Raw genomic sequence first — 24332 nt, 5'->3', positions numbered from 1 at the left:
TACCTTGAAATTTTGAGTTCAAAAAGTGGTTTTCGGCAAGTATTTTCGCTTGACAACAATGGCGGCACGTCGCGGTCATTTTCAGGGATCGATAGCTGATTGTGATAGCTAATTTGATAATAAATTTGATCGTTTTACCAACAACGAAAATCACAAAATATTGCAATATGAATCGTAGTTTGGGTTTAAAAAAAAATTCTGGTCAGAAAACCACTGTTATCGGGAATAATGGACATAAATACTGGACAGCTGGCCACAAATGCCCGTAAGTAAACGCTACTTTTTCTATGTTTTGCTTAATTTTAATCACCATTAGCTGATCTAAAAATAATAAAAATGACAAAATCCCACGACAATAATACTTACCAATTCATACATGAACTTTATTTCATGTATTTATAAAACATTTAAGTGAATATATGTGAGTAAAAATTATAAACTTGTACCCACTCAACGTGGTTTTTGTTAAAAATTAATTCAGTAGTCTAAAGGTTAACCTTCAGAATACTGGATTAATTTTTGACAAAAACCACACTGAGTGGGTACAAGTTTATAATTTTTATTCAAATATATTCACATAAATGTTTTATAAATACATAACATATTTATTCATATTTGTATAAAATATAGTTCATATTTGAATTGGTAAGTATTATTTTTGTGAGTTTTCAAATTTGTATGATATTTTAGATTAGTTAATATTGATTAAAATTAGAAAAAGTAGTGTTTACTTACGGGCATTTGTGGCCAGCTGTCCAATATTTATGTCCATTATTTTCGATAACAGTGGTTTTCCGACCAGAATGGATTTAAAAAAAAAATGAACTAAGATTCATATTCCAATATTTGGTAATTTTCGTTATTGGTAAAATAATCAAATTTATTATCAAATTAGCCGTCACAAGCAGCTATCGATCCTTGAAATGACCACGACATGCTGCCATTGTTGTCAAGTAAAAATACTTGCCAAAAACCAGTAAAAGCCACCATCTTGTTAAGTAATCTGTTTTCTGTATTATATTTATGTTTCCAGCGAGTGTTGTGAACAAAACAGCGGGAAATATACACTGGGGAATGTAGTGTATACAGTACGTGGACCGGCGTGATGTCGGGTGAGATATCTCGCCTGCAGTAATCAGAAGGTTAAACATCCATTCATTTAATGGCAACAAAAAAACTGTTTTAAATTAATTGCTTTAAAACCTTTTACTTCCATGGAATACCAATAAAACACATTTGTTCTTACCAAACTCCTCTGTGCCACAGTACAGATTTCCTACAGTTAGGTTCGCAGCTGCATTTGCAATTGCATTTTCGATCCAGCCATTGAAGTTCATTTTCGTGATAGGAAGCAAAGCCTTGGAGCTGATTATGCCAGCATCAGCACGCTTGTCTGCATCACCGATGTCACAGTTGCATTTCCTGGTAATTTGGTGAAAACAAATTTTATAATCATTTATATTTTGTTGGAAAATAGCTACAGGTTTAGCTTTTTTAAAGATAATTTGGCAAAATGTTCTGATCACCCAGAGCTAACCCTGGTAGTTATCAGGGTCATTAACTAGCTGGCAAATATTTGGACTGTCAGCCCTCATTATGTGAATTACTGTACACATTTTATTAAGGAGTTTGGTAATACTGAACTATACGTTTAAAAAAAAAAAATATATATATATCATGTTTTCTCCCATGCCTAGCCATGCAAGACAGGCATATTCCATGACATCAGCTCATGCGGAATAAATCGGACTTGCATGACCATGTGACTTCTATTGTTTGAGCTGATATTAACATTGGGTTACGTCACGTAAACGGCAAAATAACGCAAGAAATGCTTTTTATATTTCATAAAAACAAGGAAATATGCTGTCATAATTAAATTATACTATCATTTTTGGTTTATACTTTTAGTATATACCATTTTTGGGTACGATCTTTTGAATGGTTATGATTAGTTTATTATTTTATTATGCATGGTGCTAGATAAATCGGTCTAGCACCCCAATGCTGGACAATTTCTACATATGCCTGACGTCATAACTCATGCTTTACAACGATTGATGTCATAACTCATGATTTTCAGAATTCTGCTTGCCATTTCACATTGTAGCATTGTTTTAAAAATATTTAAACAAATGAAAATGTTCACCTTTTTAATGTTGTTGCATAATGTGGACTATATATTTCGTTTTTGATTAAAAGAGTTTGTAGGTGAAATGTTTTACGAATCGTTCTACAATAAACAAACCATGGCTTACAAAATTAATGTTTTGTTACTGTAATTAAATGGGCAAGAAAAAGAATCAATCACCACTGTGAGGTTTTTGTCCCTCGGGTTGGAATTGCCTTATCTGTACCTCACAATGGTGATAGATTCTATTAATCTTTGCTTAATACAATGGCATAAGCTGCATATTACAAAACTAAATAAATGGATAATACAGTGAGACCCCTCAAAATCAGACCCTCTGTAAACCAGAATTCCCTGAAAACACATATAGAACAAAACATCACTAACGCGGATATCCCTTAAAACAGTTTTTTTTACTTGGTTCCCTGGGTGTCCAGTTTAGAGGGGTTTTACTGTATATTAGAAAACTGAATAAATGAATAACACAATGAAACCCCTCAAAATCAGACATTTTTCAGTCTCTAAACTGGATACCCCTTTAAAACTGGACTTTCTACTTGGTAACTTGGGTGTCCAGTTTAGAGGGGTTTCCCTGTATGTTTTGTAAATATCCATACAAATCAGAACCTCCCTAAACTGGATACCCTATAAAACTGGACTTTTTACTTGGTAACTTGGGTGTCCAGTTTAGAGGGGTTTCACTGTATGTTTTGTAAATATCCATACAACTCAGAACCTCCCTAAACTGGATACCCTTTAAACTGGACTTTTTACTTGGTACTGTGGGTGTCCAGTTTAGAGGGATTTCCGTGTATGTTTTTCTGAATATCCATACATAACATAACCTATCTAAAGTGGATGCCCCTTGAAACTGGACTTTTTACTTGGTTCCCTGGGTGTCCAGTTTAGAGGGGTTTTACTGTATATTAGAAAACTGAATAAATGAATAACACAATGAAACCCCTCAAAATCAGACATTTTTCAGTCTCTAAACTGGATACCCCTTTAAAACTGGACTTTCTACTTGGTAACTTGGGTGTCCAGTTTAGAGGGGTTTCCCTGTATGTTTTGTAAATATCCATACAAATCAGAACCTCCCTAAACTGGATACCCTATAAAACTGGACTTTTTACTTGGTAACTTGGGTGTCCAGTTTAGAGGGGTTTCACTGTATGTTTTGTAAATATCCATACAACTCAGAACCTCCCTAAACTGGATACCCTTTAAACTGGACTTTTTACTTGGTACTGTGGGTGTCCAGTTTAGAGGGATTTCCGTGTATGTTTTTCTGAATATCCATACATAACATAACCTATCTAAAGTGGATGCCCCTTTAAACTGGACTTTTTACTTGGTAACATGGGTGTCCAGTTTACAGGAGTTTTACTGTATATTACAAAACTGAATAAATGAATAATACAACGAAACCCCTCAAAACCTGACATTTTTCAGTCATTTTTTAAATATCCATACAGAAGAGAACATCTGTAAACCGGATACCCCTTAAAACTGGAGGTTTTACTTGGTACTATGTGGGTGTCCACTTTAGAGGGTCTTAATTCACTGTATATTTTGTAAATATCCATACAAATCACAACCTCTCTAAACTGGATACCCTTTAAAACTGAACTTCTTATTTCGGTTTAGAGGGGTTTCCGATTCAGAGGGGTTTCACTGTATATATTTCAGCTACAAACAGACAATACCTTCGTCTCATTTTCGTTTTTCCGTCGTACCCTCCACAATAGTTGTCCGATCCGCACGTACACTCCATGGAAAAGGGTGATGCACTGCCAAAGTTGGTGTTGGACGAACCAGTCGGTCCAGACCATGTGACTGCTCCATCGCCAAAGAACTAAAACAGGTAATAGAGATTATGTTACAAGCTTGTGTGTCATACTGATTTTACGAAACAGGTGACAGGATTCTTGTATTTACTGCGTAGGCAAAGCATACGTACATAGAGATTATTATACGAGCTTGTGTGCCATACTGAGATTACGAAACAGGTGTCGGGATTCTTGTATTTACTACATAGGTGAATATAGAGATTTTTATATGAGCTTGTGTGTCATACTGATTTTATGAAACAGGTGTCGGGATTCTTGTATTTACTGCGTAGGTGAATATAGAGATTTTTATATGAGCTTGTGTGTCATACTGATTTTATGAAACGAGTGTCGGGATTCTTGTATTTACTGCGTAGGTGAATATAGAGATTTTTATATGAGCTTGTGTGTCATACTGATTTTATGAAACGAGTGTCGGGATTCTTGTATTTACTGCGTAGGTGAATATAGAGATTTTTATATGAGCTTGTGTGTCATACTGATGTTATGAAACGAGTGTCGGGATTCTTGTATTTACTGCGTAGGTGAATATAGAGATTTTTATATGAGCTTGTGTGTCATACTGATGTTATGAAACGAGTGTCGGGATTCTTGTATTTACTGCGTAGGTGAATATAGAGATTTTTATATGAGCTTGTGTGTCATACTGATGTTATGAAACGAGTGTCGGGATTCTTGTATTTGCTGCGTAGGCAAAGCATACATACATAGAGATTATTATATAAACTTGTGTGTTGTACGGATGTTACGAAACAGGTGTTGGGATTCTTGTATTTGCTGCGTAGGCAAAGCATACATACATAGAGATTATTATATAAACTTGTGTGTTGTACGGATGTTACGAAACAGGTGTCGGGATTCTTGTATTTGCTGCGTAGGCAAAGCATACATACATAGAGATTATTATATAAACTTGTGTGTTGTACGGATGTTACGAAACAGGTGTCGGGATTCTTGTATTTGCTCCGTAGGCAAAGCATACATACATAGAGATTATTATATAAACTTGTGTGTTATACGGATGTTACGAAACAGGTGTCGGGATTCTTATATTTGCTGCGTAGGCAAAGCATACGTACATAGAGATTATTATATAAACTTGTGTGTTGTACGGATGTTACGAAACAGGTGTCGGGATTCTTATATTTGCTGCGTAGGCAAAGCATACATACATAGAGATTATTATATAAACTTGTGTGTTATACGGATGTTACGAAACAGGTGTCGGGATTCTTATATTTGCTGCGTAGGCAAAGCATACATACATAGAGATTATTATATAAACTTGTGTGTTGTACGGATGTTATGAAACAGGTGTCGGGATTCTTATATTTGCTGCGTAGGCAAAGCATACATACATAGAGATTATTATATAAACTTGTGTGTTGTACGGATGTTACGAAACAGGTGTCGGGATTCTTGTATTTGCTGCGTAGGCAAAGCATACATACATAGAGATTATTATATAAACTTGTGTGTTGTACGGATGTTACGAAACAGGTGTCGGGATTCTTGTATTTGCTGCGTAGGCAAAGCATACATACATAGAGATTATTATATAAACTTGTGTGTTATACGGATGTTACGAAACAGGTGTCGGGATTCTTATATTTGCTGCGTAGGCAAAGCATACGTACATAGAGATTATTATATAAACTTGTGTGTTGTACGGATGTTACGAAACAGGTGTCGGGATTTATATTTGCTGCGTAGGCAAAGCATACATACATAGAGATTATTATATAAACTTGTGTGTTATACGGATGTTACGAAACAGGTGTCGGGATTCTTATATTTGCTGCGTAGGCAAAGCATACATACATAGAGATTATTATATAAACTTGTGTGTTGTACGGATGTTACGAAACAGGTGTCGGGATTCTTATATTTGCTGCGTAGGCAAAGCATACATACATAGAGATTATTATATAAACTTGTGTGTTGTACGGATGTTACGAAACAGGTGTCGGGATTCTTATATTTGCTGCGTAGGCAAAGCATACATACATAGAGATTATTATATAAACTTGTGTGTTGTACGGATGTTACGAAACAGGTGTCGGGATTCTTATATTTGCTGCGTAGGCAAAGCATACATACATAGAGATTATTATATAAACTTGTGTGTTGTACGGATGTTACGAAACAGGTGTCGGGATTCTTATATTTGCTGCGTAGGCAAAGCATACATACATAGAGATTATTATATAAACTTGTGTGTTGTACGGATGTTACGAAACAGGTGTCGGGATTCTTATATTTGCTGCGTAGGCAAAGCATACATACATAGAGATTATTATATAAACTTGTGTGTTGTACGGATGTTACGAAACAGGTGTCGGGATTCTTATATTTGCTGCGTAGGCAAAGCATACATACATAGAGATTATTATATAAACTTGTGTGTTGTACGGATGTTACGAAACAGGTGTCGGGATGCTTATATTTGCTGCGTAGGCAAAGCATACATACATAGAGATTATTATATAAACTTGTGTGTTGTACGGATGTTACGAAACAGGTGTCGGGATTCTTATATTTGCTGCGTAGGCAAAGCATACATACATAGAGATTATTATATAAACTTGTGTGTTGTACGGATGTTACGAAACAGGTGTCGGGATTCTTATATTTGCTGCGTAGGCAAAGCATACATACATAGAGATTATTATATAAACTTGTGTGTTGTACGGATACGAAACAGGTGTCGGGATTCTTATATTTGCTGCGTAGGCAAAGCATACATACATAGAGATTATTATATAAACTTGTGTGTTGTACGGATGTTACGAAACAGGTGTCGGGATTCTTATATTTGCTGCGTAGGCAAAGCATACATACATAGAGATTATTATATAAACTTGTGTGTTATACGGATGTTACGAAACAGGTGTCGGGATTCTTATATTTGCTGCGTAGGCAAAGCATACATACATAGAGATTATTATATAAACTTGTGTGTTATACGGATGTTACGAAACAGGTGTCGGGATTCTTATATTTGCTGCGTAGGCAAAGCATACATACATAGAGATTATTATATAAACTTGTGTGTTATACGGATGTTACGAAACAGGTGTCGGGATTCTTATATTTGCTGCGTAGGCAAAGCATACGTACATAGAGATTATTATATAAACTTGTGTGTTGTACGGATGTTACGAAACAGGTGTCGGGATTCTTATATTTGCTGCGTAGGCAAAGCATACATACATAGAGATTATTATATAAACTTGTGTGTTATACGGATGTTACGAAACAGGTGTCGGGATTCTTATATTTGCTGCGTAGGCAAAGCATACATACATAGAGATTATTATATAAACTTGTGTGTTGTACGGATGTTACGAAACAGGTGTCGGGATTCTTATATTTGCTGCGTAGGCAAAGCATACATACATAGAGATTATTATATAAACTTGTGTGTTGTACGGATTTTACGAAACAGGTGTCGGGATTCTTATATTTGCTGCGTAGGCAAAGCATACATACATAGAGATTATTATATAAACTTGTGTGTTGTACGGATGTTACGAAACAGGTGTCGGGATTCTTATATTTGCTGCGTAGGCAAAGCATACATACATAGAGATTATTATATAAACTTGTGTGTTGTACGGATGTTACGAAACAGGTGTCGGGATTCTTATATTTGCTGCGTAGGCAAAGCATACATACATAGAGATTATTATATAAACTTGTGTGTTATACGGATGTTACGAAACAGGTGTCGGGATTCTTATATTTGCTGCGTAGGCAAAGCATACATACATAGAGATTATTATATAAACTTGTGTGTTGTACGGATGTTACGAAACAGGTGTCGGGATTCTTATATTTGCTGCGTAGGCAAAGCATACATACATAGAGATTATTATACGAGCTTGTATGTCGTACTGATTTTTATGAAACAGGTGTTGAGATTCTTGTATTTACTGCATGGGCGAAGAATACATACATAGAGATTATTATATAAACTTGTGTGTTGTACGGATGTTACGAAACAGGTGTCGGGATTCTTGTATTTGCTGCGTAGGCAAAGCATACATACATAGAGATTATTATACGAGCTTGTATGTCGTACTGATTTTTATGAAACAGGTGTTGAGATTCTTGTATTTACTGCATGGGCGAAGAATACATACATAGAGATTATTATACGAGCTTGTGTGTCATACTGATGTTATGAAACGAGTGTCGGGATTCTTGTATTTACTGAGTAGGTGGCATACATACACAGAGATTATTATATGAGCTTGTGTGTCATACTGATGTTATGAAACGAGTGTCGGGATTCTTGTATTTACTGCGTAGGCGAAGCATACATGTACATACACAGAGATTATTATATGAACTTGTGTGTCGTACTGATTTTATGAAACAGGTGTCGAATTCTTGTATTTACTGCATAGGCGAAGCATACATACATAGAGATTATTATATGAACTTGTGTGTTATACTGATGTTACAAAAAGAGTGCCAGGATTTCCCTGTACATCTTGAACTATGTGGATAATAAATACTTTTATTTTCAGTTGTTCAGGTCAGGGTCTGTAACTATGCATTTTATTCTTGCAGCTGCTGCAATTTTTAAAACTACAAAACTAAATGAGAAACATGTTTGAATCAGTACAAAATACCTTTTACCATCACAGTGATGGGGATGGATGTAGTCCAGTGGTATAGTGCTCGCCTGATGCGCAGTCAGTCTGGGATCGATCCCCGTCACTGGGCCCATTGGGCTATTTCTCGTTCCAACCAGTGCACAACTACTGGTATATCAAAGGCCATGGTATATGTTATCCTGTCTGTGGGATCATCCATATAAAAGATCCCTTGCTACTAATGGGAAAAATGTAGCAGGTTTCCTCTTTAAGATTAAGTGTCAAAATTATCAAATGTATGACATCCAATAGCTGATGATTAATAAATCAATGTGCTCTAGTGGTGTCATTAAACAAAACAAACTTTAACTTCACTAACTTTTACATATTATATTCAAAATGTGTGTGTGCATATGCATGTGTGTGTGTACGTGTGCATGTATTTGTGTGTGTTTGTGCATGCATGCGTGCATGTGTTATGTGTGTAGGTGTGTGTGTACGCGTTTATGTGTATAAGTGTGTGTGCGTACATGTTTTTGCGTGTGCATGCATGTGCGTGCATGTGCCTAAATACCTTGGTTCCAATGCAATCATACTTGACCGGCTGGTAGCAGAACTTGGACACCTTTACGATGGCTTCCAGCTGCTTGGGTGTAGGGCCATGGTACGTCACATTGATAGGGTCACCTGTCACGGGTATCGGCTCATCAACTTTAGGCAGGACCTTTATCACACCTGTAATTAATATAGAGGATTTATCACGAGTATTTTTTAATATGGAAAATATCCACTGAGTCTATGTCAATCAGTATTTGTTGAGGCTTTGCCGAGACAAATACCGAATAACTAGATGAGGTTGATATTTTACATATTAAAAAACACGAGTAGCGAATTCTGTTTATCCTATAATACTTCTAAAATAACATTTTAATTCAATTTTTAGTAAATCACAGTAGTAAAGTTGCCGCCATCGGTAATATAACGTCACCACGATTAGCACAAATTAGTCTGATGTCACTCATTTTAACTAAATCTTTGAAAAACGTTACGCTCAGATACACAGGTCTTATTGGCTTGTAAGCAAATTACCCATCCACAGTAACACATTACCTAGAGACCTTGCAAATATGCATACCATTATTAACCGGGTTAATACACTAAAATTATCACATGGGTTTATGACATGGATATCATGGGTAAGTTATAGGATAAATAGAGATTATTATACAAGCTTGTGTGTCATACTGATTTCATGAAACGAGTATGAGGAATTTTATATTGCCTGAGCGAGAGTACATGTACATGCAATACATGCATACTGACACGAATTTCGTAAAATCAGTACAACTCACATACGGGTGTAATAATTTCTTTATTATCCATATTATTATTTTTATTTTTTTTACGAATAACAAGGACTCAAAATATTTCAACCACAATCAGAAGGAAAGAAGGAAAGAAATGTTTTATTTAACAACACACTCAACACATTTTATTTACAGTTATATGGAAAGAAAGAAAGAAAGAGATGTTTTATTTAACGACGCATTCAACACATTTTGTATCTACGGTTATATGGCGTCAGACATATGGTTAAAAGACCACACACAGATATTGAGAGGAAACCCGCCATCGCCACTCTTTTCGATTAGCAGCAAGGGATCTTTTATATGCACCATCCCACAGAGAGGCCTTTGTTACACCAGTTGTGGAGCACTGGCTGGAACGAGAAATAGCCTAATGCAGGGCCCACCAATGGGAATCGATCCTAGATTGACCGCGCATCAGGCGAGTGTTGTACCACTGAGCTATGTCCCGCCCAACAACCAGAAGGAGTCGACAGAATAAACTGGGCTACATGTATAGGACTGGGGAAACAATATCATGTTCGTTTGCTTTTACAGGACTAGCGAACTACGAACCACGAACAAGATTTTAATGTGGAATAAATATATGCAATACAAATATTAACAGTGGCTCATATGTTATAGCTCTAAACAAGATCGCCCAAATAATATTATTTGAGCTACTAACACCATTATTTTTTAATATTCAAGTCGCCAAAATGAGTCACATTTGGCGATCTGGCCACAGGCCATTTCCAGCCATGTTTTTATTAACTTGGTTATGTTGAATCATGTGGATAATAATTCACATTATTATACATCTATACATTATCTGTTCCAATCCAAGCCTGTAGCAGGGTGGGGGCCAGGGGGGCCCAGGCCCCCCCAATAATTTTGGCTGTTTTGGGGTTAGTTTTTTTTTATAACCTTTATATCTTGACTGAATGTAAAAGATGTAGTGAGACTAATAGATCGAGATTAAGGGAGAGAGTTAAGAGTAACGGGCAAATAACCTTTGAATCATGCCCCCAGACCCCCCAAATTGGGCACCCCCAATAATGTCCACCATGCTACGGGCCTGCAATCAAACTGTTTCAATTCTGTCACATGGTTAAACAATAATTACCAATCCTGTATACCAAGTGTTATTTGATGCTAAAAAGTATTATTGGATGCTAAAATATGTTATTGGATACCAAAAAGCATTATTAGGTTCTAAAATGTGTTACTGAATACTAAAAACTGATACTGGATGCTACAAATTGTCACTGGATGCTACAAAGTGTCACTGGATGCTTAAAAGTGTTTTTGGATGCTGAAAAGGTTATGTGTTATTGTATTTTAAAACATACATGCATTACTGGATGCTAGAAAGTGTTACTGGATGCTTAAAATTGTTATTGGATGTTATATTGGATGGTTGAGCATTTTGCTATATATTAGAATGAAATCATACATTCTCATTTATTTACATTTCTCAACTGCAGTAATGCTGTGCAACTTAATTATATATACAGTTAATCTTAATTGGTCTAATAGTTTGTTTGCAGGGACCATGAAATGGAGGGGGGGGGGGTGGGGGGAGCAGGGTTATGTTCCAACCAGTTTTTCCTATAACATGTGCTCAGAAGGCTGGAAAACACCTGAAATCTGGGCCCTCAAATACATGTATTTTTATCTCAGTGTCCCCCCCCCCCCCCCCCCATCTTTAAATACACTCCATGAGCCATGGTTTAATGAAACAACAGAGCATTTATTTAAAACCAAGTGTGACCCAAAATAAACGTCACAAAAGAAACAAAATATGTACAAAAATCTACTAATTTAAAAGTGTTTTAAATAATGATATATTTTTTTTTTTCTAAACATCTTTCAAACACCCCAGAAAGAATACCGTATATCTTCGCCTATAAGTCAAATTTTTTTCACCCAAAAATTATTTTATAACTTGGGGGGTCGACTTATAAGAGGGTAAAAAAATTTCACCCAAAAATATTACCGTTTTAGGGATTATTTTACAAGTTTTATTGTTGAAGTATGCCCTGTATTTATACTCAAATATGTTACATTTATTTTTTATAACTTTTTTTTTTGGCATTAGAACGGTTTTGGTTATGCAAAAAGGTGTGCGATCTCACTCACATGCCAAGAGAACAGTCCACTTAGTTAAAATAACAGTCATCACTAATAGCAAAAATGTAAACAATACTAACTACCTGTTGCCTGAGTTTATTTTGAAATCTGGTCACTGGCATTAATGGTTGTTCAAACAATGTTTTGCCGGTGATTAACTTCATGAATATTACTGCATGAGCTTTCCCTTAAAACAGCTTAGACTGATATCTGCAGTTCACTAAAGCAATAGGGACATACATAAAAACCAGTATACTTTCCAGAGTTATCCTCCTTACATGTATTAATATGGCAGCAAAACATGTGATTAACTGATACTTTCAGTTTTATTGTAGTGATCTGTTGTCAGTGTTTATAAATAAAGTTGTTGTCTGTGCACAAAACCATGCTGTACAGTGCCATACGGTAACAGTCAAACAGCTTTCACTATCTACTAAGGGAATATTTCGTTTTGATGCTATGTTACTTGTTTGCGATGTACAAAACGTGAAAACTGAAGTTTATAAAATAATTTTCTTTTGTTCAAATATTGTACATTATTGTTCTCATGTGCTGAAAATAAGAAATACTTCAATATTTATAAGTTGTATTTCATGGGTCGACTTATAAACGGGTCAATAAAAAAATATGTTTTCAGGGCTTGAAATTAGGGACTCGACTTATAGCCGAGATCGACTTACAGGCGAAGATATACGGTAACAAGAATGGAAGGAAGAAAAGAGGGCAAAAAGGAAGAAGAGAAATAAAGAATAAAGGGAAAGTGGTATGGTGGAATAATGGATGGATGGATGGATAGATGGAAAAAGAAAGGAAAGGAAAGAAAGAAAGAAGCAAAGAAGGACTATTGATTGTAATTACCACTTCCAGGATTTGTGTCCGTATCAATGAAAACAAAGAACAGTTTGTCGATAAGTCTTTAGAAAGATTAGATGGAAAGAAGGAAAATTTGGAAGGAAAGAAGGGGGGAAAAAGAAGCAAAGAAGGGCTGTTGATTGTAATTACGATGTCCAGGGTTTAGTCCATAACACAGAAAACAAAGAATGATTTGTCAACATATCCCTTTGGAAAGATGAGATGGATAGAAGGAAAAAAAGGAAGGAAGGAAGGAAAGAATGAAAGAAGCAAAGAAGGACTATTGATTGCAATTACCATGTCCAGGATTTATGTTCATATCACAGAAAACAAAGAACGGTTTGTCGACATAATCCTTTGGAAAGATGAGATACTCTCCACTTTTGTATCCCCACTTGAGTGCTTCCTCACAGTCCCGTGGAATATCTGAAATATTACACACCAGCCATCAAGTCCTGACAAGAGTAACATGAAAAATACTATACTTACATAAGTGTCATATGAAAATTATCATGCAAGTTTGTGAACTATTTTATTTTCTGTCTGAAATTTGACATATTATTATATCAAATAAGTAACAGACCTGTCAACTCTCAAATGTTTGCAGTAAGACTCACAACAATGGTCCAAATTTAAGAAGCCTGTTTTTCTTAATGCAGGTGTTTTAAGCATTATAAATGTATGTAGTTACATGAGTGAAAGACATAAACAGGCTTTGTATATTTGGCCCTATTTTGTCTTGCTTTCTACACAAAAAACTATTAAATTTATATTTTAAAAAAGAAGACCCTAAATGGTAGTTTTGAAGATCGAGCTTGATTAATGTCATTAATAATTGAGAACAAGTTTAAACTAATACTACTTACCAAAAGGCTTATTGGCACATCTCATGGGACCTATTGTGAATTTTCCAACCGAGTTTGGTGAATCTTGACCTCCGAACGACCCACTAACGAGAGGAAGCTGATCCTTATCGATAACGGTTCCGTTATCGAATGTCATCATCGACCCTTTGTTGTCACAGCGACAAGTGTTGGCGTCATTGCCATTGCCATTCAAGTTGCAGGTTCCAACAACACTGCAGGGACAGCCGATGCCGTCTGTATCAGCGCCTTTCCCAAACGTCGTTGTGTTTGTTCCAAACAGCTGAACACCAGACTGTTGCGGGTTGTTGTTATTCACGAGTGGTGACTGGATGCACTCGTACAGCATGCCCTACAATAACGATAAAATAGAGTTTTAATTAGGGGCAGGATCGACGTAGCCCAGTGGTTAAGTCCCCACCTGATGCGTGACATCGATCTGGGATCAATCCACGTCAGCGGGCCCATTGGAAATATAGTAAAGTGTACATGCCTTATTAGGAATTATGCCTATTGGGCTATTTCTCGTTCTAGCCATTGCACCATGACTGGTATGTCAAAGGTCATGGTATGTGCTATCCTGTCTGTGGGATGGTGCATATATAAAAGATCCCTTTCTACTAATGAAAAAATGTAGCGGGTTTCCTTTCTAAGACTATATTATATACGTCAAAATTAGCAAATGTTTGACATCCAATAGCAGAAGACAAAACAAACTTTAAATACAGTTGTAAAGTCTGGTTTTCATAAAATTTGTAAGACATCACAAACTGACTGATGCAGATCAATGCAGACCAATCAAGAAAATGTTTATGGGAACACAGTTGCAGCCAGTCTGCATTGGTTTGCATCCTGGGGTGGGATTTAGCTCAGTCGGTTGAGTGCTCGCCTGAGGTGCTTTCATCGCAGGATTGAACCACCTCGGTGGATCCTTTCAACTATTTGATTTTTTTCTCATTCCAACCAGTGCATCACAACTGGTCAAAGGCTGTGGTATATGCTTTCCTGTCTTTGGAAAAGGGCATACATGTATATCAGATCCCTTGCTGCTAATGGAAAAATGTAGTGGGTTTCCTCTGATAACTACGAGTCAGAATTACCAAATGTTTGACATCCAATAGCTGATTTTAATTAATCAATGTGCTCTAGTAGTGTCATTCAACAAAATAAACTTAAATTTTGTCTGCATCCATTTTTACATATTTTATGGAAACCTGGGTTTTTTGTTTCAGGCATAGCAAGAAGCATACTGTGCGGAATAAAAGGTACTACACTATATGGATCTGGTAATTACTCATAAGTTACAGCCATGATCGATTGGTAGTAATTGGTAATTGGTAGTTAAGTAACAGGATATAGTGAGTAGGTGATTAGTAGTGGTAACAGTAGAATGAGTAGGGGATTGATATTTTTAACAGTATAATGAGTAGGTGATTAGTAATGGTAACAGTAGAATGAGTAGGTAACTAGTATAATGAGTAGGTGATTCGTAATTTTAACTATAACGAGTAGGTGATTCGTAATTTTAACAGTATAATGAGTAGGTGATTGGTAATTTTAACAGTATAATGAGTGGCTGACTGGTAGTTTTAACAGTATAATGAGTAGATGACTGGTAGTTTTAACAGTACAATGAGTAGATGACTGGTAATTTTAACAGTATAACGAGTAGATGACTGGTAATTTTAACAGTGTAATAAGTGGTGATTGGTAATTTTAACAGTATAATGAGTAGGTGATTGGTAATTTTAACAGTATAATGAGTAGTTGACTGATAATTTTAACAATATAATTAGTTGACTGGTCATTTTAACAGTATAATGAGTAGGTGATTGGTACTTTTAACAGTATAATGTGTTGGTGATTGGTAATTTTAACAGTATAATGGATAGTTGACTGGTAGTTTTAACAGTATGAGTAGATGACTGCTAATTTTAACAGTATAATGAATAGCTGATTGATATTTGTAACAGTATAATGAGTAGGTGATTGATCTTTTTAACAGTATAATCAATAGGTGATTGATACTTCTAACAGTATAATGAGTAGTTGACTGGTAATTTCAACAGTATAATGAGTAGATGACTGGTAATTTTAACAATATAATGAGTAGATGACTGATAGTTTTAACAGTACAATGAGTAGCTGACTGGTAATCATAACATTATAATGGTTATGTGATCAGTACAATGAGTAGCTGACTGGTAATCATAACATTATAATGGTTATGTGATCAGTACAATGAGTAGCTGACTGGTAATCATAACATAATGGTTATGTGATCAGTACAATGAGTAGCTGATTGGTAGTTTTAACAGTATAATGAGTAGGTGAACACTATAATATTGATAGTTTTAACAGTATAATGGGTAGGTGAACACTATAATATTGGTAGTTTTAACAGTATAATGGGTAGGTGAACACTATAATATTGGTAGTTTTAACAGTATAATGAGTAGGTGAACACTATAATATTGGTAGTTTTAACAGTACAATGAGTAGGTGAACACTATAATATTGGTAGTTTTAACAGTATGAGTAGGTGAACACTATAATATTGGTAGTTTTAACAGTATAATGGGTAGGTGAACACTATAATATTGGTAGTTTTAACAGTATAATGAGTAGGTGAACACTATAATATTGGTAGTTTTAACAGTATAATGGGTAGGTGAACACTATAATATTGGTAGTTTTAACAGTATAATGAGTAGGTGAACACTATAATATTGGTAGTTTTAACAGTATAATGGGTAGGTGAACACTATAATATTGGTAGTTTTAACAGTATAATGAGTAGGTGAACACTATAATATTGGTAGTTTTAACAGTATAATGGGTAGGTGACTAGTATAATGAGTAGATGACTGGTAACTCTAACAGTATAATCACCTGGTAACAGAATCCTGCCTGTTTGGCGAGAGTGTTGCTCTGTTTGGGGCTGGACGCGGGGTAGGTGATTGGTACTTTAAACTGTAGAGGTTTGCCGCTGTTCTTAATCACGGTCACTGGGTTCCCCTTGTAGATTATCTGAAAAATGGATATTAGTGTTACAGCGTTGTTAACATACTGTAAATCATACGATATTAGTGTTATAGTGTTATTAATATACTGCAAATCATAAAATAGTGTTGTAGTGTTATTAACATACTGTAAATCATAAAATATTAGTGTTACAGCGTTATTAACATACTGTAAATCATAAAATATTAGTATTATAGTGTTATTAACATACTGTAAATCATACGATATTAGTATTACAGCATTATTAACATACTGTAAATCATAAAATATTAGTATTACAGTGTTATTAACATACTGTAAATCATACGATATTAGTATTATAGCATTATTAACATACTGTAAATCATACGATATTAGTCTTATAGCGTTATTAACATACTGTAAATCATACGATATTAGTGTTATAGCGTTATTAACATACTGTAAATCATATGATATTAGTGTTATAGTGTTATTAACATACTGTAAATCATAAAATATTAGTGTTACAGTGTTATTAACATACTGTAAATCATACGATATTAGTGTTATAGCGTTATTAACATACTGTAAATCATACGATATTAGTGTTATAGTGTTATTAACATACTGTAAATCATAAAATATTAGTGTTACAGTGTTATTAACATATTGTACATCATAAAATATTAGTATTACAGCGTTATTAACATACTGTTAGAGCTGGGCGGTATACCGTATATACCGTTCAGTATTGGTACTACATGTATGTCAATACCGATTTACTGTACCGAGTAAATTTCAAAATACCAAAATTTTGGTATTGAAAAATATTTCCCAGAAAGCACTAATAACATATCTGATGAACGCAAAATGGGTTGGTATAAATCAGACGAGAGCCTTGTGTATGGAATTTAATTGTATTTAAATGAAATTAGCGGGTGAGCCTTAACACAGGCATGCATTTAAAGCCAAGTATACCGAAAATAGCGCTCGATATCGGTATCGTGTCAATACCGAATACCGTACCGATACCGAGGTAAATCACCCCCAAAATATCGATATCTATACCGAACCTCAAAAGTCAATACCGCCCAGCTCTACATATATGTAAATCATAAAATATTAGTGATTTTAACATTTAGCGAATTATACTAAATAAGTGACATATTAGGAAAATACAACTTTAACGAGGTCGGAATTATCAGGCATTTAAAAACCTAGAAGCTTAAAGGGACAGTCCTGAGTTTGCAGCCATTGTAAGATGTTTGTGATAACAGAGCCGTGTTGGTGACTACCATTTCATACTAAATATATTTACTTGTTTAGAATACCAGTGTCTGTATATCGAATGTGTTTACTGTCGTATATTAATGTTTGTAGTACTCACTTTTTACTTTAATTTGTGATATATATTTTTTCGTACGTACGAAAATATTAGGAGGTAAAATCCGGTTTGGGCTACTACAAGCATTAGGATAACAACAAACACCTTGTAAATACAAACACTGATATTCTAAATAAGAAAATGTATTTAATTTGTATGTTACTCCAAGCAGAATTTTTAGCAGAATTTTTCACTAATCCACCAGACAAACACATCTACAAATCTGCTTGTCCGACAATATTTTTACTTGTTCAAATAAATAGTTTGCTTTATTCAAGTACAGGACAATGTTTTTCATTGCTCAAAATGAAACTTCATTGAACATTTTCAATTGTCCACTGGACAACCACCAAGTTCCATTTTGTTTGTCTACGCAGATTATGTGTTTATTTCGAACATTGCGTTGATGTCATCGATTGGCGCACTAGAACCTCACAGGAACGTCAACCAAATGAGTTGAGTGACATAAATTAAGATCGATTATGGGTAATAAATAGGATATTAAACTCACTACCATTTCATATCATGTTTATGTCCCTCATAAAAATTATTTCACTCGTGACATAAACATGATACGACATGGAAGCTTGTTTAATATCCTATAAATCTTACCTCTGTGAGGGTTAAGGTGAAGCAAAAAATTACAAGAACTGCCATTTTTTCTAACTGGAGAAGATATTATCTTATTATGCTTCCCCACACATTCTCTTCCCAATCCTTTCATTTAGATATGTATGACATTGAAATTTTACCTGTGTCTGTATATGTGTCTTTATCGGGGAGGGGGAGGCAAGGGGAGGTAAGACATAAAATACAAGACCTGCCCTTTTAAATTGTTTTCTCTAACTGTAAAAGAAACTACATGTATATTACCATGCCTCCCCCTCCCCATCCCCACCCATTAATTTAAGTCTATATATGACCCTGAAATTTTACCTGTGTCTGTATATCCATCTTTATCAGGGAGGGGGAGCCAAGGGGAGGTAAGACAGATAAAATACAAACCTGCATTTTTTTTTTTTTTTCTCTAGCTGTAAAAGAAACTATATTAGCATGCCACCCCCTCCCCCATCCCCACCCATTAATGTAAGACTATGTATGACCCTGAAATTTTACCTGTGTCTGTATATCCATCTTTATTAGGGAGGGGGGAGACAAGGGGAGGTAAGACAAATAAAATACAAAACCTACCCTTTTATAAATATTTTCTCTTAACTGTAAAAGAAACTATATTACAATGCGTCCCTCTCCCCCATCCCCACCCATTACTTTAAGACTTTACCTGTGTCTGTATATCCATCTTTATCGGGGAGGGGGGAGGCAAGGGGAGGTAAGACAAATAAAACCTGCCTTTTTTTTTCTCTCTAGCTGTAAAAGAAACTATATTAGCATGCCTCCCCCTCCCCTATCCCTACTCATTAATGTAAGACTATGTACGACCCTGACATTTTACCTATGTCTGTATAACAGTCTTTATCAGGGAAGGGGGAGGCATGGGCGTAGATCGGTGGGGGACAGGGGGACAATCTATATAAATGCCCCCCCCCCAGCACTTTTTCGTTTAGCAAAAGCAACAACACCACCACCACCACCACTAATAACAACAGCAACAACAAACAAACAAACAAAAAAAGAAGAAAAAAGAAGCGACACACGACGTACTGCAGGGCTCGAAATGCAGTGTTAGTACATGCACCGGTGCATGCTGGTTTTTGCGTGTGCATGTAACTTTTAAAACTGGATGCACGCGGTGCATGCTAATATTTTTCAAGTACTGTGTATTGCCTTATTTTTGGTGCATGCAGAATTTTAATGGTGCATGTAACTTTTTTTTCAGCATGCACCTGGTGCATGTAGAATTTTTTTTTCATTTCTAGTCCCGCGTAGTTCTTTGGTCTGTTTTAAAACATAGACAACTATTTTGTTAAACTGTCAGATATCAACATTTTGATTTGCAATTTGGATTTGTTTTCTTGAATTAAAAGTTTAACCACTAATGTGTAGCTTTATGATTTTCATTCACATTCCTTTATCACACACACACACACACACACACACACACACACACACACAGAGATAGACACAGACACAGACACACACACACAGACACACACACATACACAACACACATACACAACACACATACACAACACACATACACACACACACACACACACACACACAAACAAACACTAACACATCCCCTCACACTTTTAAAGCCAGATTGATGCCCATGAGGGGAGGTAAGAAAGATAAAATACAAAACCTGCACTTTTTTATTTTGTATTTAGCTGTAAAAGAAACTATATTACAATGCCTCCACATCCCCCCATCCCCACCCTGACATTTTACCTCTGTGACTGCATATCCATCTTTACTGTGGAACTCGCACTTCACCAGGAATGGCGATACACCACCAGCACCATCAGGGTCAACAACGTACGTGCTGTTGCGGTAGTAGCTGGACCTGCGCTTGGCTCCGTGTTGCATTATGTCATAGCAGTCTTTGTAGATGTCTATAGGTGGAAACAAGAAACTGATGGAAGGATTCTTTAATGAGATTTAAAACTATGACTGTGTGTGAGAGAGAGAGAGAGAGAGAGAGAGAGAGAGAGAGAGAGAGAGAGAGAGAGAGAGAGAGAGAGAGAGAGAGAGAGAGAGAGAGAGAGAGAGAGAGAGAGAGACAGAGAGAGAGAGAGAGAGAGAGAGAGAGAGAGAGAGAGAGAGAGAGAGAGAGAGAGAGAGAGAGAGAGAGAGAGAGAGAGAGAGAGAGAGAGAGAGAGAGAGAGAGAGAGAGAGAGAGAGAGAGAGAGAGAGAGAGAGAGAGACAGAGAGAGACAGAGAGAGACAGAGAGAGACAGAGAAAGAGAGAGACACATTTGTTTTGTTTAATGACACTACTAGAGTAGATTGATTGATTTATTAATCATCAGCTATTGGATGTCACACATTTGTTAATTTTAGTGAGAGAGAGCATGAGAGTGAGAAAAAGAGAGAGAGAGAGAGAGAGAGAGAGAGAGAGAGAGAGAGAGAGAGAGACAGAGAGAGGCAGAGACACAGACAGACAGACGACGGATGGACAGAGACATTTAAAATCTATCACCTACATTGCTAGGGAGTAACATTTAAGATCTATTATTTTAAACGTGGATGAGTTAAATGCAACTGCCCTCCCCACCCTACAACCCCACCCAAACCTATGGCCCTGTATCCAACATACCGTAGCAACGCACGTCCCCAATGGTCAGCTTCCTGTCTCCCTTAGCTGGTCCAAGCTCGACGCGAGACACTGGGATCGCTCCTTTATCGGTAATCAACCCAAAGTCTTCATTTTCTCCAGGCGCGTTACACTTGCAGTTACTACCATCACCATCACATGGGGTGCTTCCTGCAAAATTACTATTCAGAATGAGTCTATGCACTTTAGAAAACAAAAAAGAAAAAAAGAAAGAAAGAAATGTTTTATTTAACGACGGACTCAACACATTTTATTTAAGGTTATATGGCATCAGACATATGGTTAAGGACCACACAGATTGAGAGAGGAAACCCGCTGTCGCCACTTCATGGGCTACTCTTTTCGATTAGCAGAAAGGGATCTTTTATATGCACCATCCCACAGACAGGGTAGTACATACCACAGCCTTTGATATACCAGTCGTGGTGCACTGGCTTAAGAAAACAAATCTATAATATACTATGCAAGGCCTTTTAACAGTTTCTGATTATTCTAACTCCTTTGATTTATACATTGAATGTTTCTTTTGTTTAACGACACCACTAGAGCACATTGATTTAGTAATCATCGTCTATTGGATGTCAAACATTTGGTAATTTTGACACATAACCTTAATAAGAAAGGAAACCTGCTACATTTTTCCATTAGTAGCAAGAGATCTTTTATATGCACCATCTCAAAGTCAGGACAGCACATACCACAGCTATTGACATACCACTCATGGTGTACTGGCTGGAATGAATAACAGCCCAATGAGCCCATCAACTGGAATTGATCCCAATGCAAATGTATGTACTTATAACCGGCCTTGGTGGCGCAGTGGTTAAGCCATCAGACTGGTAGATACAGGGTTCATTTGATAATTGTGACATAGTCTTAGAGAGGAAACCTGCTACATTCTTTTTATTAGTAGCAAGGTATCTTTAATTGTAACCATCCTACAGACAGGATAGTACATACCACGGCCTTTGTTACACCAGTTGTGGAACACTGGCTGCAACGAGCAATAGCCCAGTGGGTCCGACAGGGATCGATCCTAGACGCGACAGTGCATCAAGCGAACACTTTACCACTGGGCTACGTCCCGACCCTGATTTATGAGAATACATGTAATCCCTTTGTCAAACCAACCTCAGTGGCGTCGTGGTTAGGCCATCAGACTACAAGCTGGTAGGTACTGGGTTCAGATCCCAGTCGAGGCATGGGATTTTTAATCCAGATACCGACTCCAAACCCTGAGTGAGTGCTCCGCAAGACTCAATGGGTAGGTGTAAACCACTTGCACCGACCAGTGATCCATAACTGGTTCAACAAAGGCCATGGTTTGTGCTATCCTGCCTGTGGGAAGGGCAAATAAAAGATCCCTTGCTGCTAATCGGAAAGAGTAGCCCATGTAGTGGCGACAGCGGGTTTCCTCTCAAACACGGTGTGGTCCTTAACTATATGTCTGATGCCATATAACCGTCAATAAAATGTGTTGAGTGCATCGTTAAGCAAAACATTTCTTTCTTTTCTTTCACTTTGTCACCTACAATTTTTGATGATCAGTGCAAGTGTTTAAAGTACTTAATGGAAATCGATTACTCCAAGTGTCGACTGTCATTCACAGGATTAATATTCTTTATTTATCATGTAATTTGTGCAATGTGTGACTGTAAAGAAAGTTAAAGTTCCACTACCGGCCTCGGTGGTGTCGTGGTTAAGCCATCGGACATAAGGCTGGTAGGTACTGGGTTCGCAGCCCGGTACCGGCCTCAGTGGTGTCGTGGTTAAGCCATCGGACATAAGGCTGGTAGGTACTGGGTTCGCAGCCCGGTACCGGCCTCGGTGGTGTCGTGGTTAAGCCATCGAACATAAGGCGCAGCCCGGTACCGGCCTCAGTGGTGTCGTGGTTAAGCCATCGGACATAAGGCTGGTAGGTACTGGGTTCGCAGCCCGGTACCGGCCTCGGTGGTGTCGTGGTTAAGCCATCAGACATAAGGCTGGTAGGTACAGGGTTCGCAGCCCGGTACCGGCCTCGGTAGTGTCGTGGTTAAGCCATCAGACTTAAGGCTGGTAGGTACAGGGTTCGCAGCCCGGTACCGGCCTCAGTAGTGTCGTGGTTAAGCCATCAGACATAAGGCTGGTAGGTACAGGGTTCGCAGCCCGGTACCGGCCTCGGTGGTGTCGTGGTTAAGCCATCGGACATAAGGCTGGTAGGTACTGGGTTCGCAGCCCGGTACCGGCCTCGGTGGTGTCGTGGTTAAGCCATCGGACATAAGGCTGGTAGGTACTGGGTTCGCAGCCCGGTACCGGCCTCGGTGGTGTCGTGGTTAAGCCATCAGACATAAGGCTGGTAGGTACTGGGTTCGCAGCCCGGTACCGGCCTCGGTGGTGTCGTGGTTAAGCCATCAGACATAAGGCTGTTAGGTACAGGGTTCGCAGCCCGGTACCGGCCTCGGTGGTGTCGTGGTTAAGCCATCAGACATAAGGCTGGTAGGTACTGGGTTCGCAGCCCGGTACCGGCCTAGGTGGTGTCGTCGTTAAGCCATCAGACATAAGGCTGGTAGGTACTGGGTTCGCAGCCCGGTACCGGCCTAGGTGGTGTCGTGGTTAAGCCATCAGACATAAGGCTGGTAGGTACTGGGTTCGCAGCCCGGTACCGGCCTAGGTGGTGTCGTGGTTAAGCCATCAGACATAAGGCTGGTAGGTACTGGGTTCGCAGCCCGGTACCGGCCTCGGTGGTGTCGTGGTTAAGCCATCAGACATAAGGCTGGTAGGTACTGGGTTCGCAGCCCGGTACCGGCCTCGGTGGTGTCGTGGTTAAGCCATCAGACATAAGGCTGGTAGGTACAGGGTACGCAGCCCGGTACCGGCCTCGGTGGTGTCGTGGTTAAGCCATCAGACATAAGGCTGGTAGGTACAGGGTTCGCAGCCCAGTCCCGGCCTCGGTGGTGTCGTGGTTAA

The 24332-nt window shown here is 37.6% G+C and overlaps 1 protein-coding gene across 1 annotated transcript in view; it reads right to left on the bottom strand.

Moving 5' to 3' along the window:
- LOC121385046 overlaps positions 1 to 24332 on the bottom strand; it is a 184693-nt gene that overhangs the window by 59884 nt on the left and 100477 nt on the right. The window contains exons 25-32 of the mRNA XM_041515582.1: positions 21369 to 21536; positions 20501 to 20664; positions 16672 to 16809; positions 13783 to 14131; positions 13214 to 13342; positions 9160 to 9320; positions 3838 to 3986; positions 1247 to 1422 (exon numbers count right to left, since the gene is read on the bottom strand). Coding sequence (XP_041371516.1) covers positions 1247 to 1422; positions 3838 to 3986; positions 9160 to 9320; positions 13214 to 13342; positions 13783 to 14131; positions 16672 to 16809; positions 20501 to 20664; positions 21369 to 21536 — 1434 coding nt within the window. The remainder of the gene's footprint in view (positions 1 to 1246; positions 1423 to 3837; positions 3987 to 9159; positions 9321 to 13213; positions 13343 to 13782; positions 14132 to 16671; positions 16810 to 20500; positions 20665 to 21368; positions 21537 to 24332) is intronic.

Source organism: Gigantopelta aegis, chromosome 11, assembly GCF_016097555.1.
Source record: "Gigantopelta aegis isolate Gae_Host chromosome 11, Gae_host_genome, whole genome shotgun sequence".
In the NCBI taxonomy this organism is placed as follows: Eukaryota; Metazoa; Mollusca; class Gastropoda; order Neomphalida; family Peltospiridae; genus Gigantopelta; species Gigantopelta aegis.
Note: the sequence above shows the minus strand (reverse complement) of the source record. Positions and strands in the feature narration are given on the sequence as shown.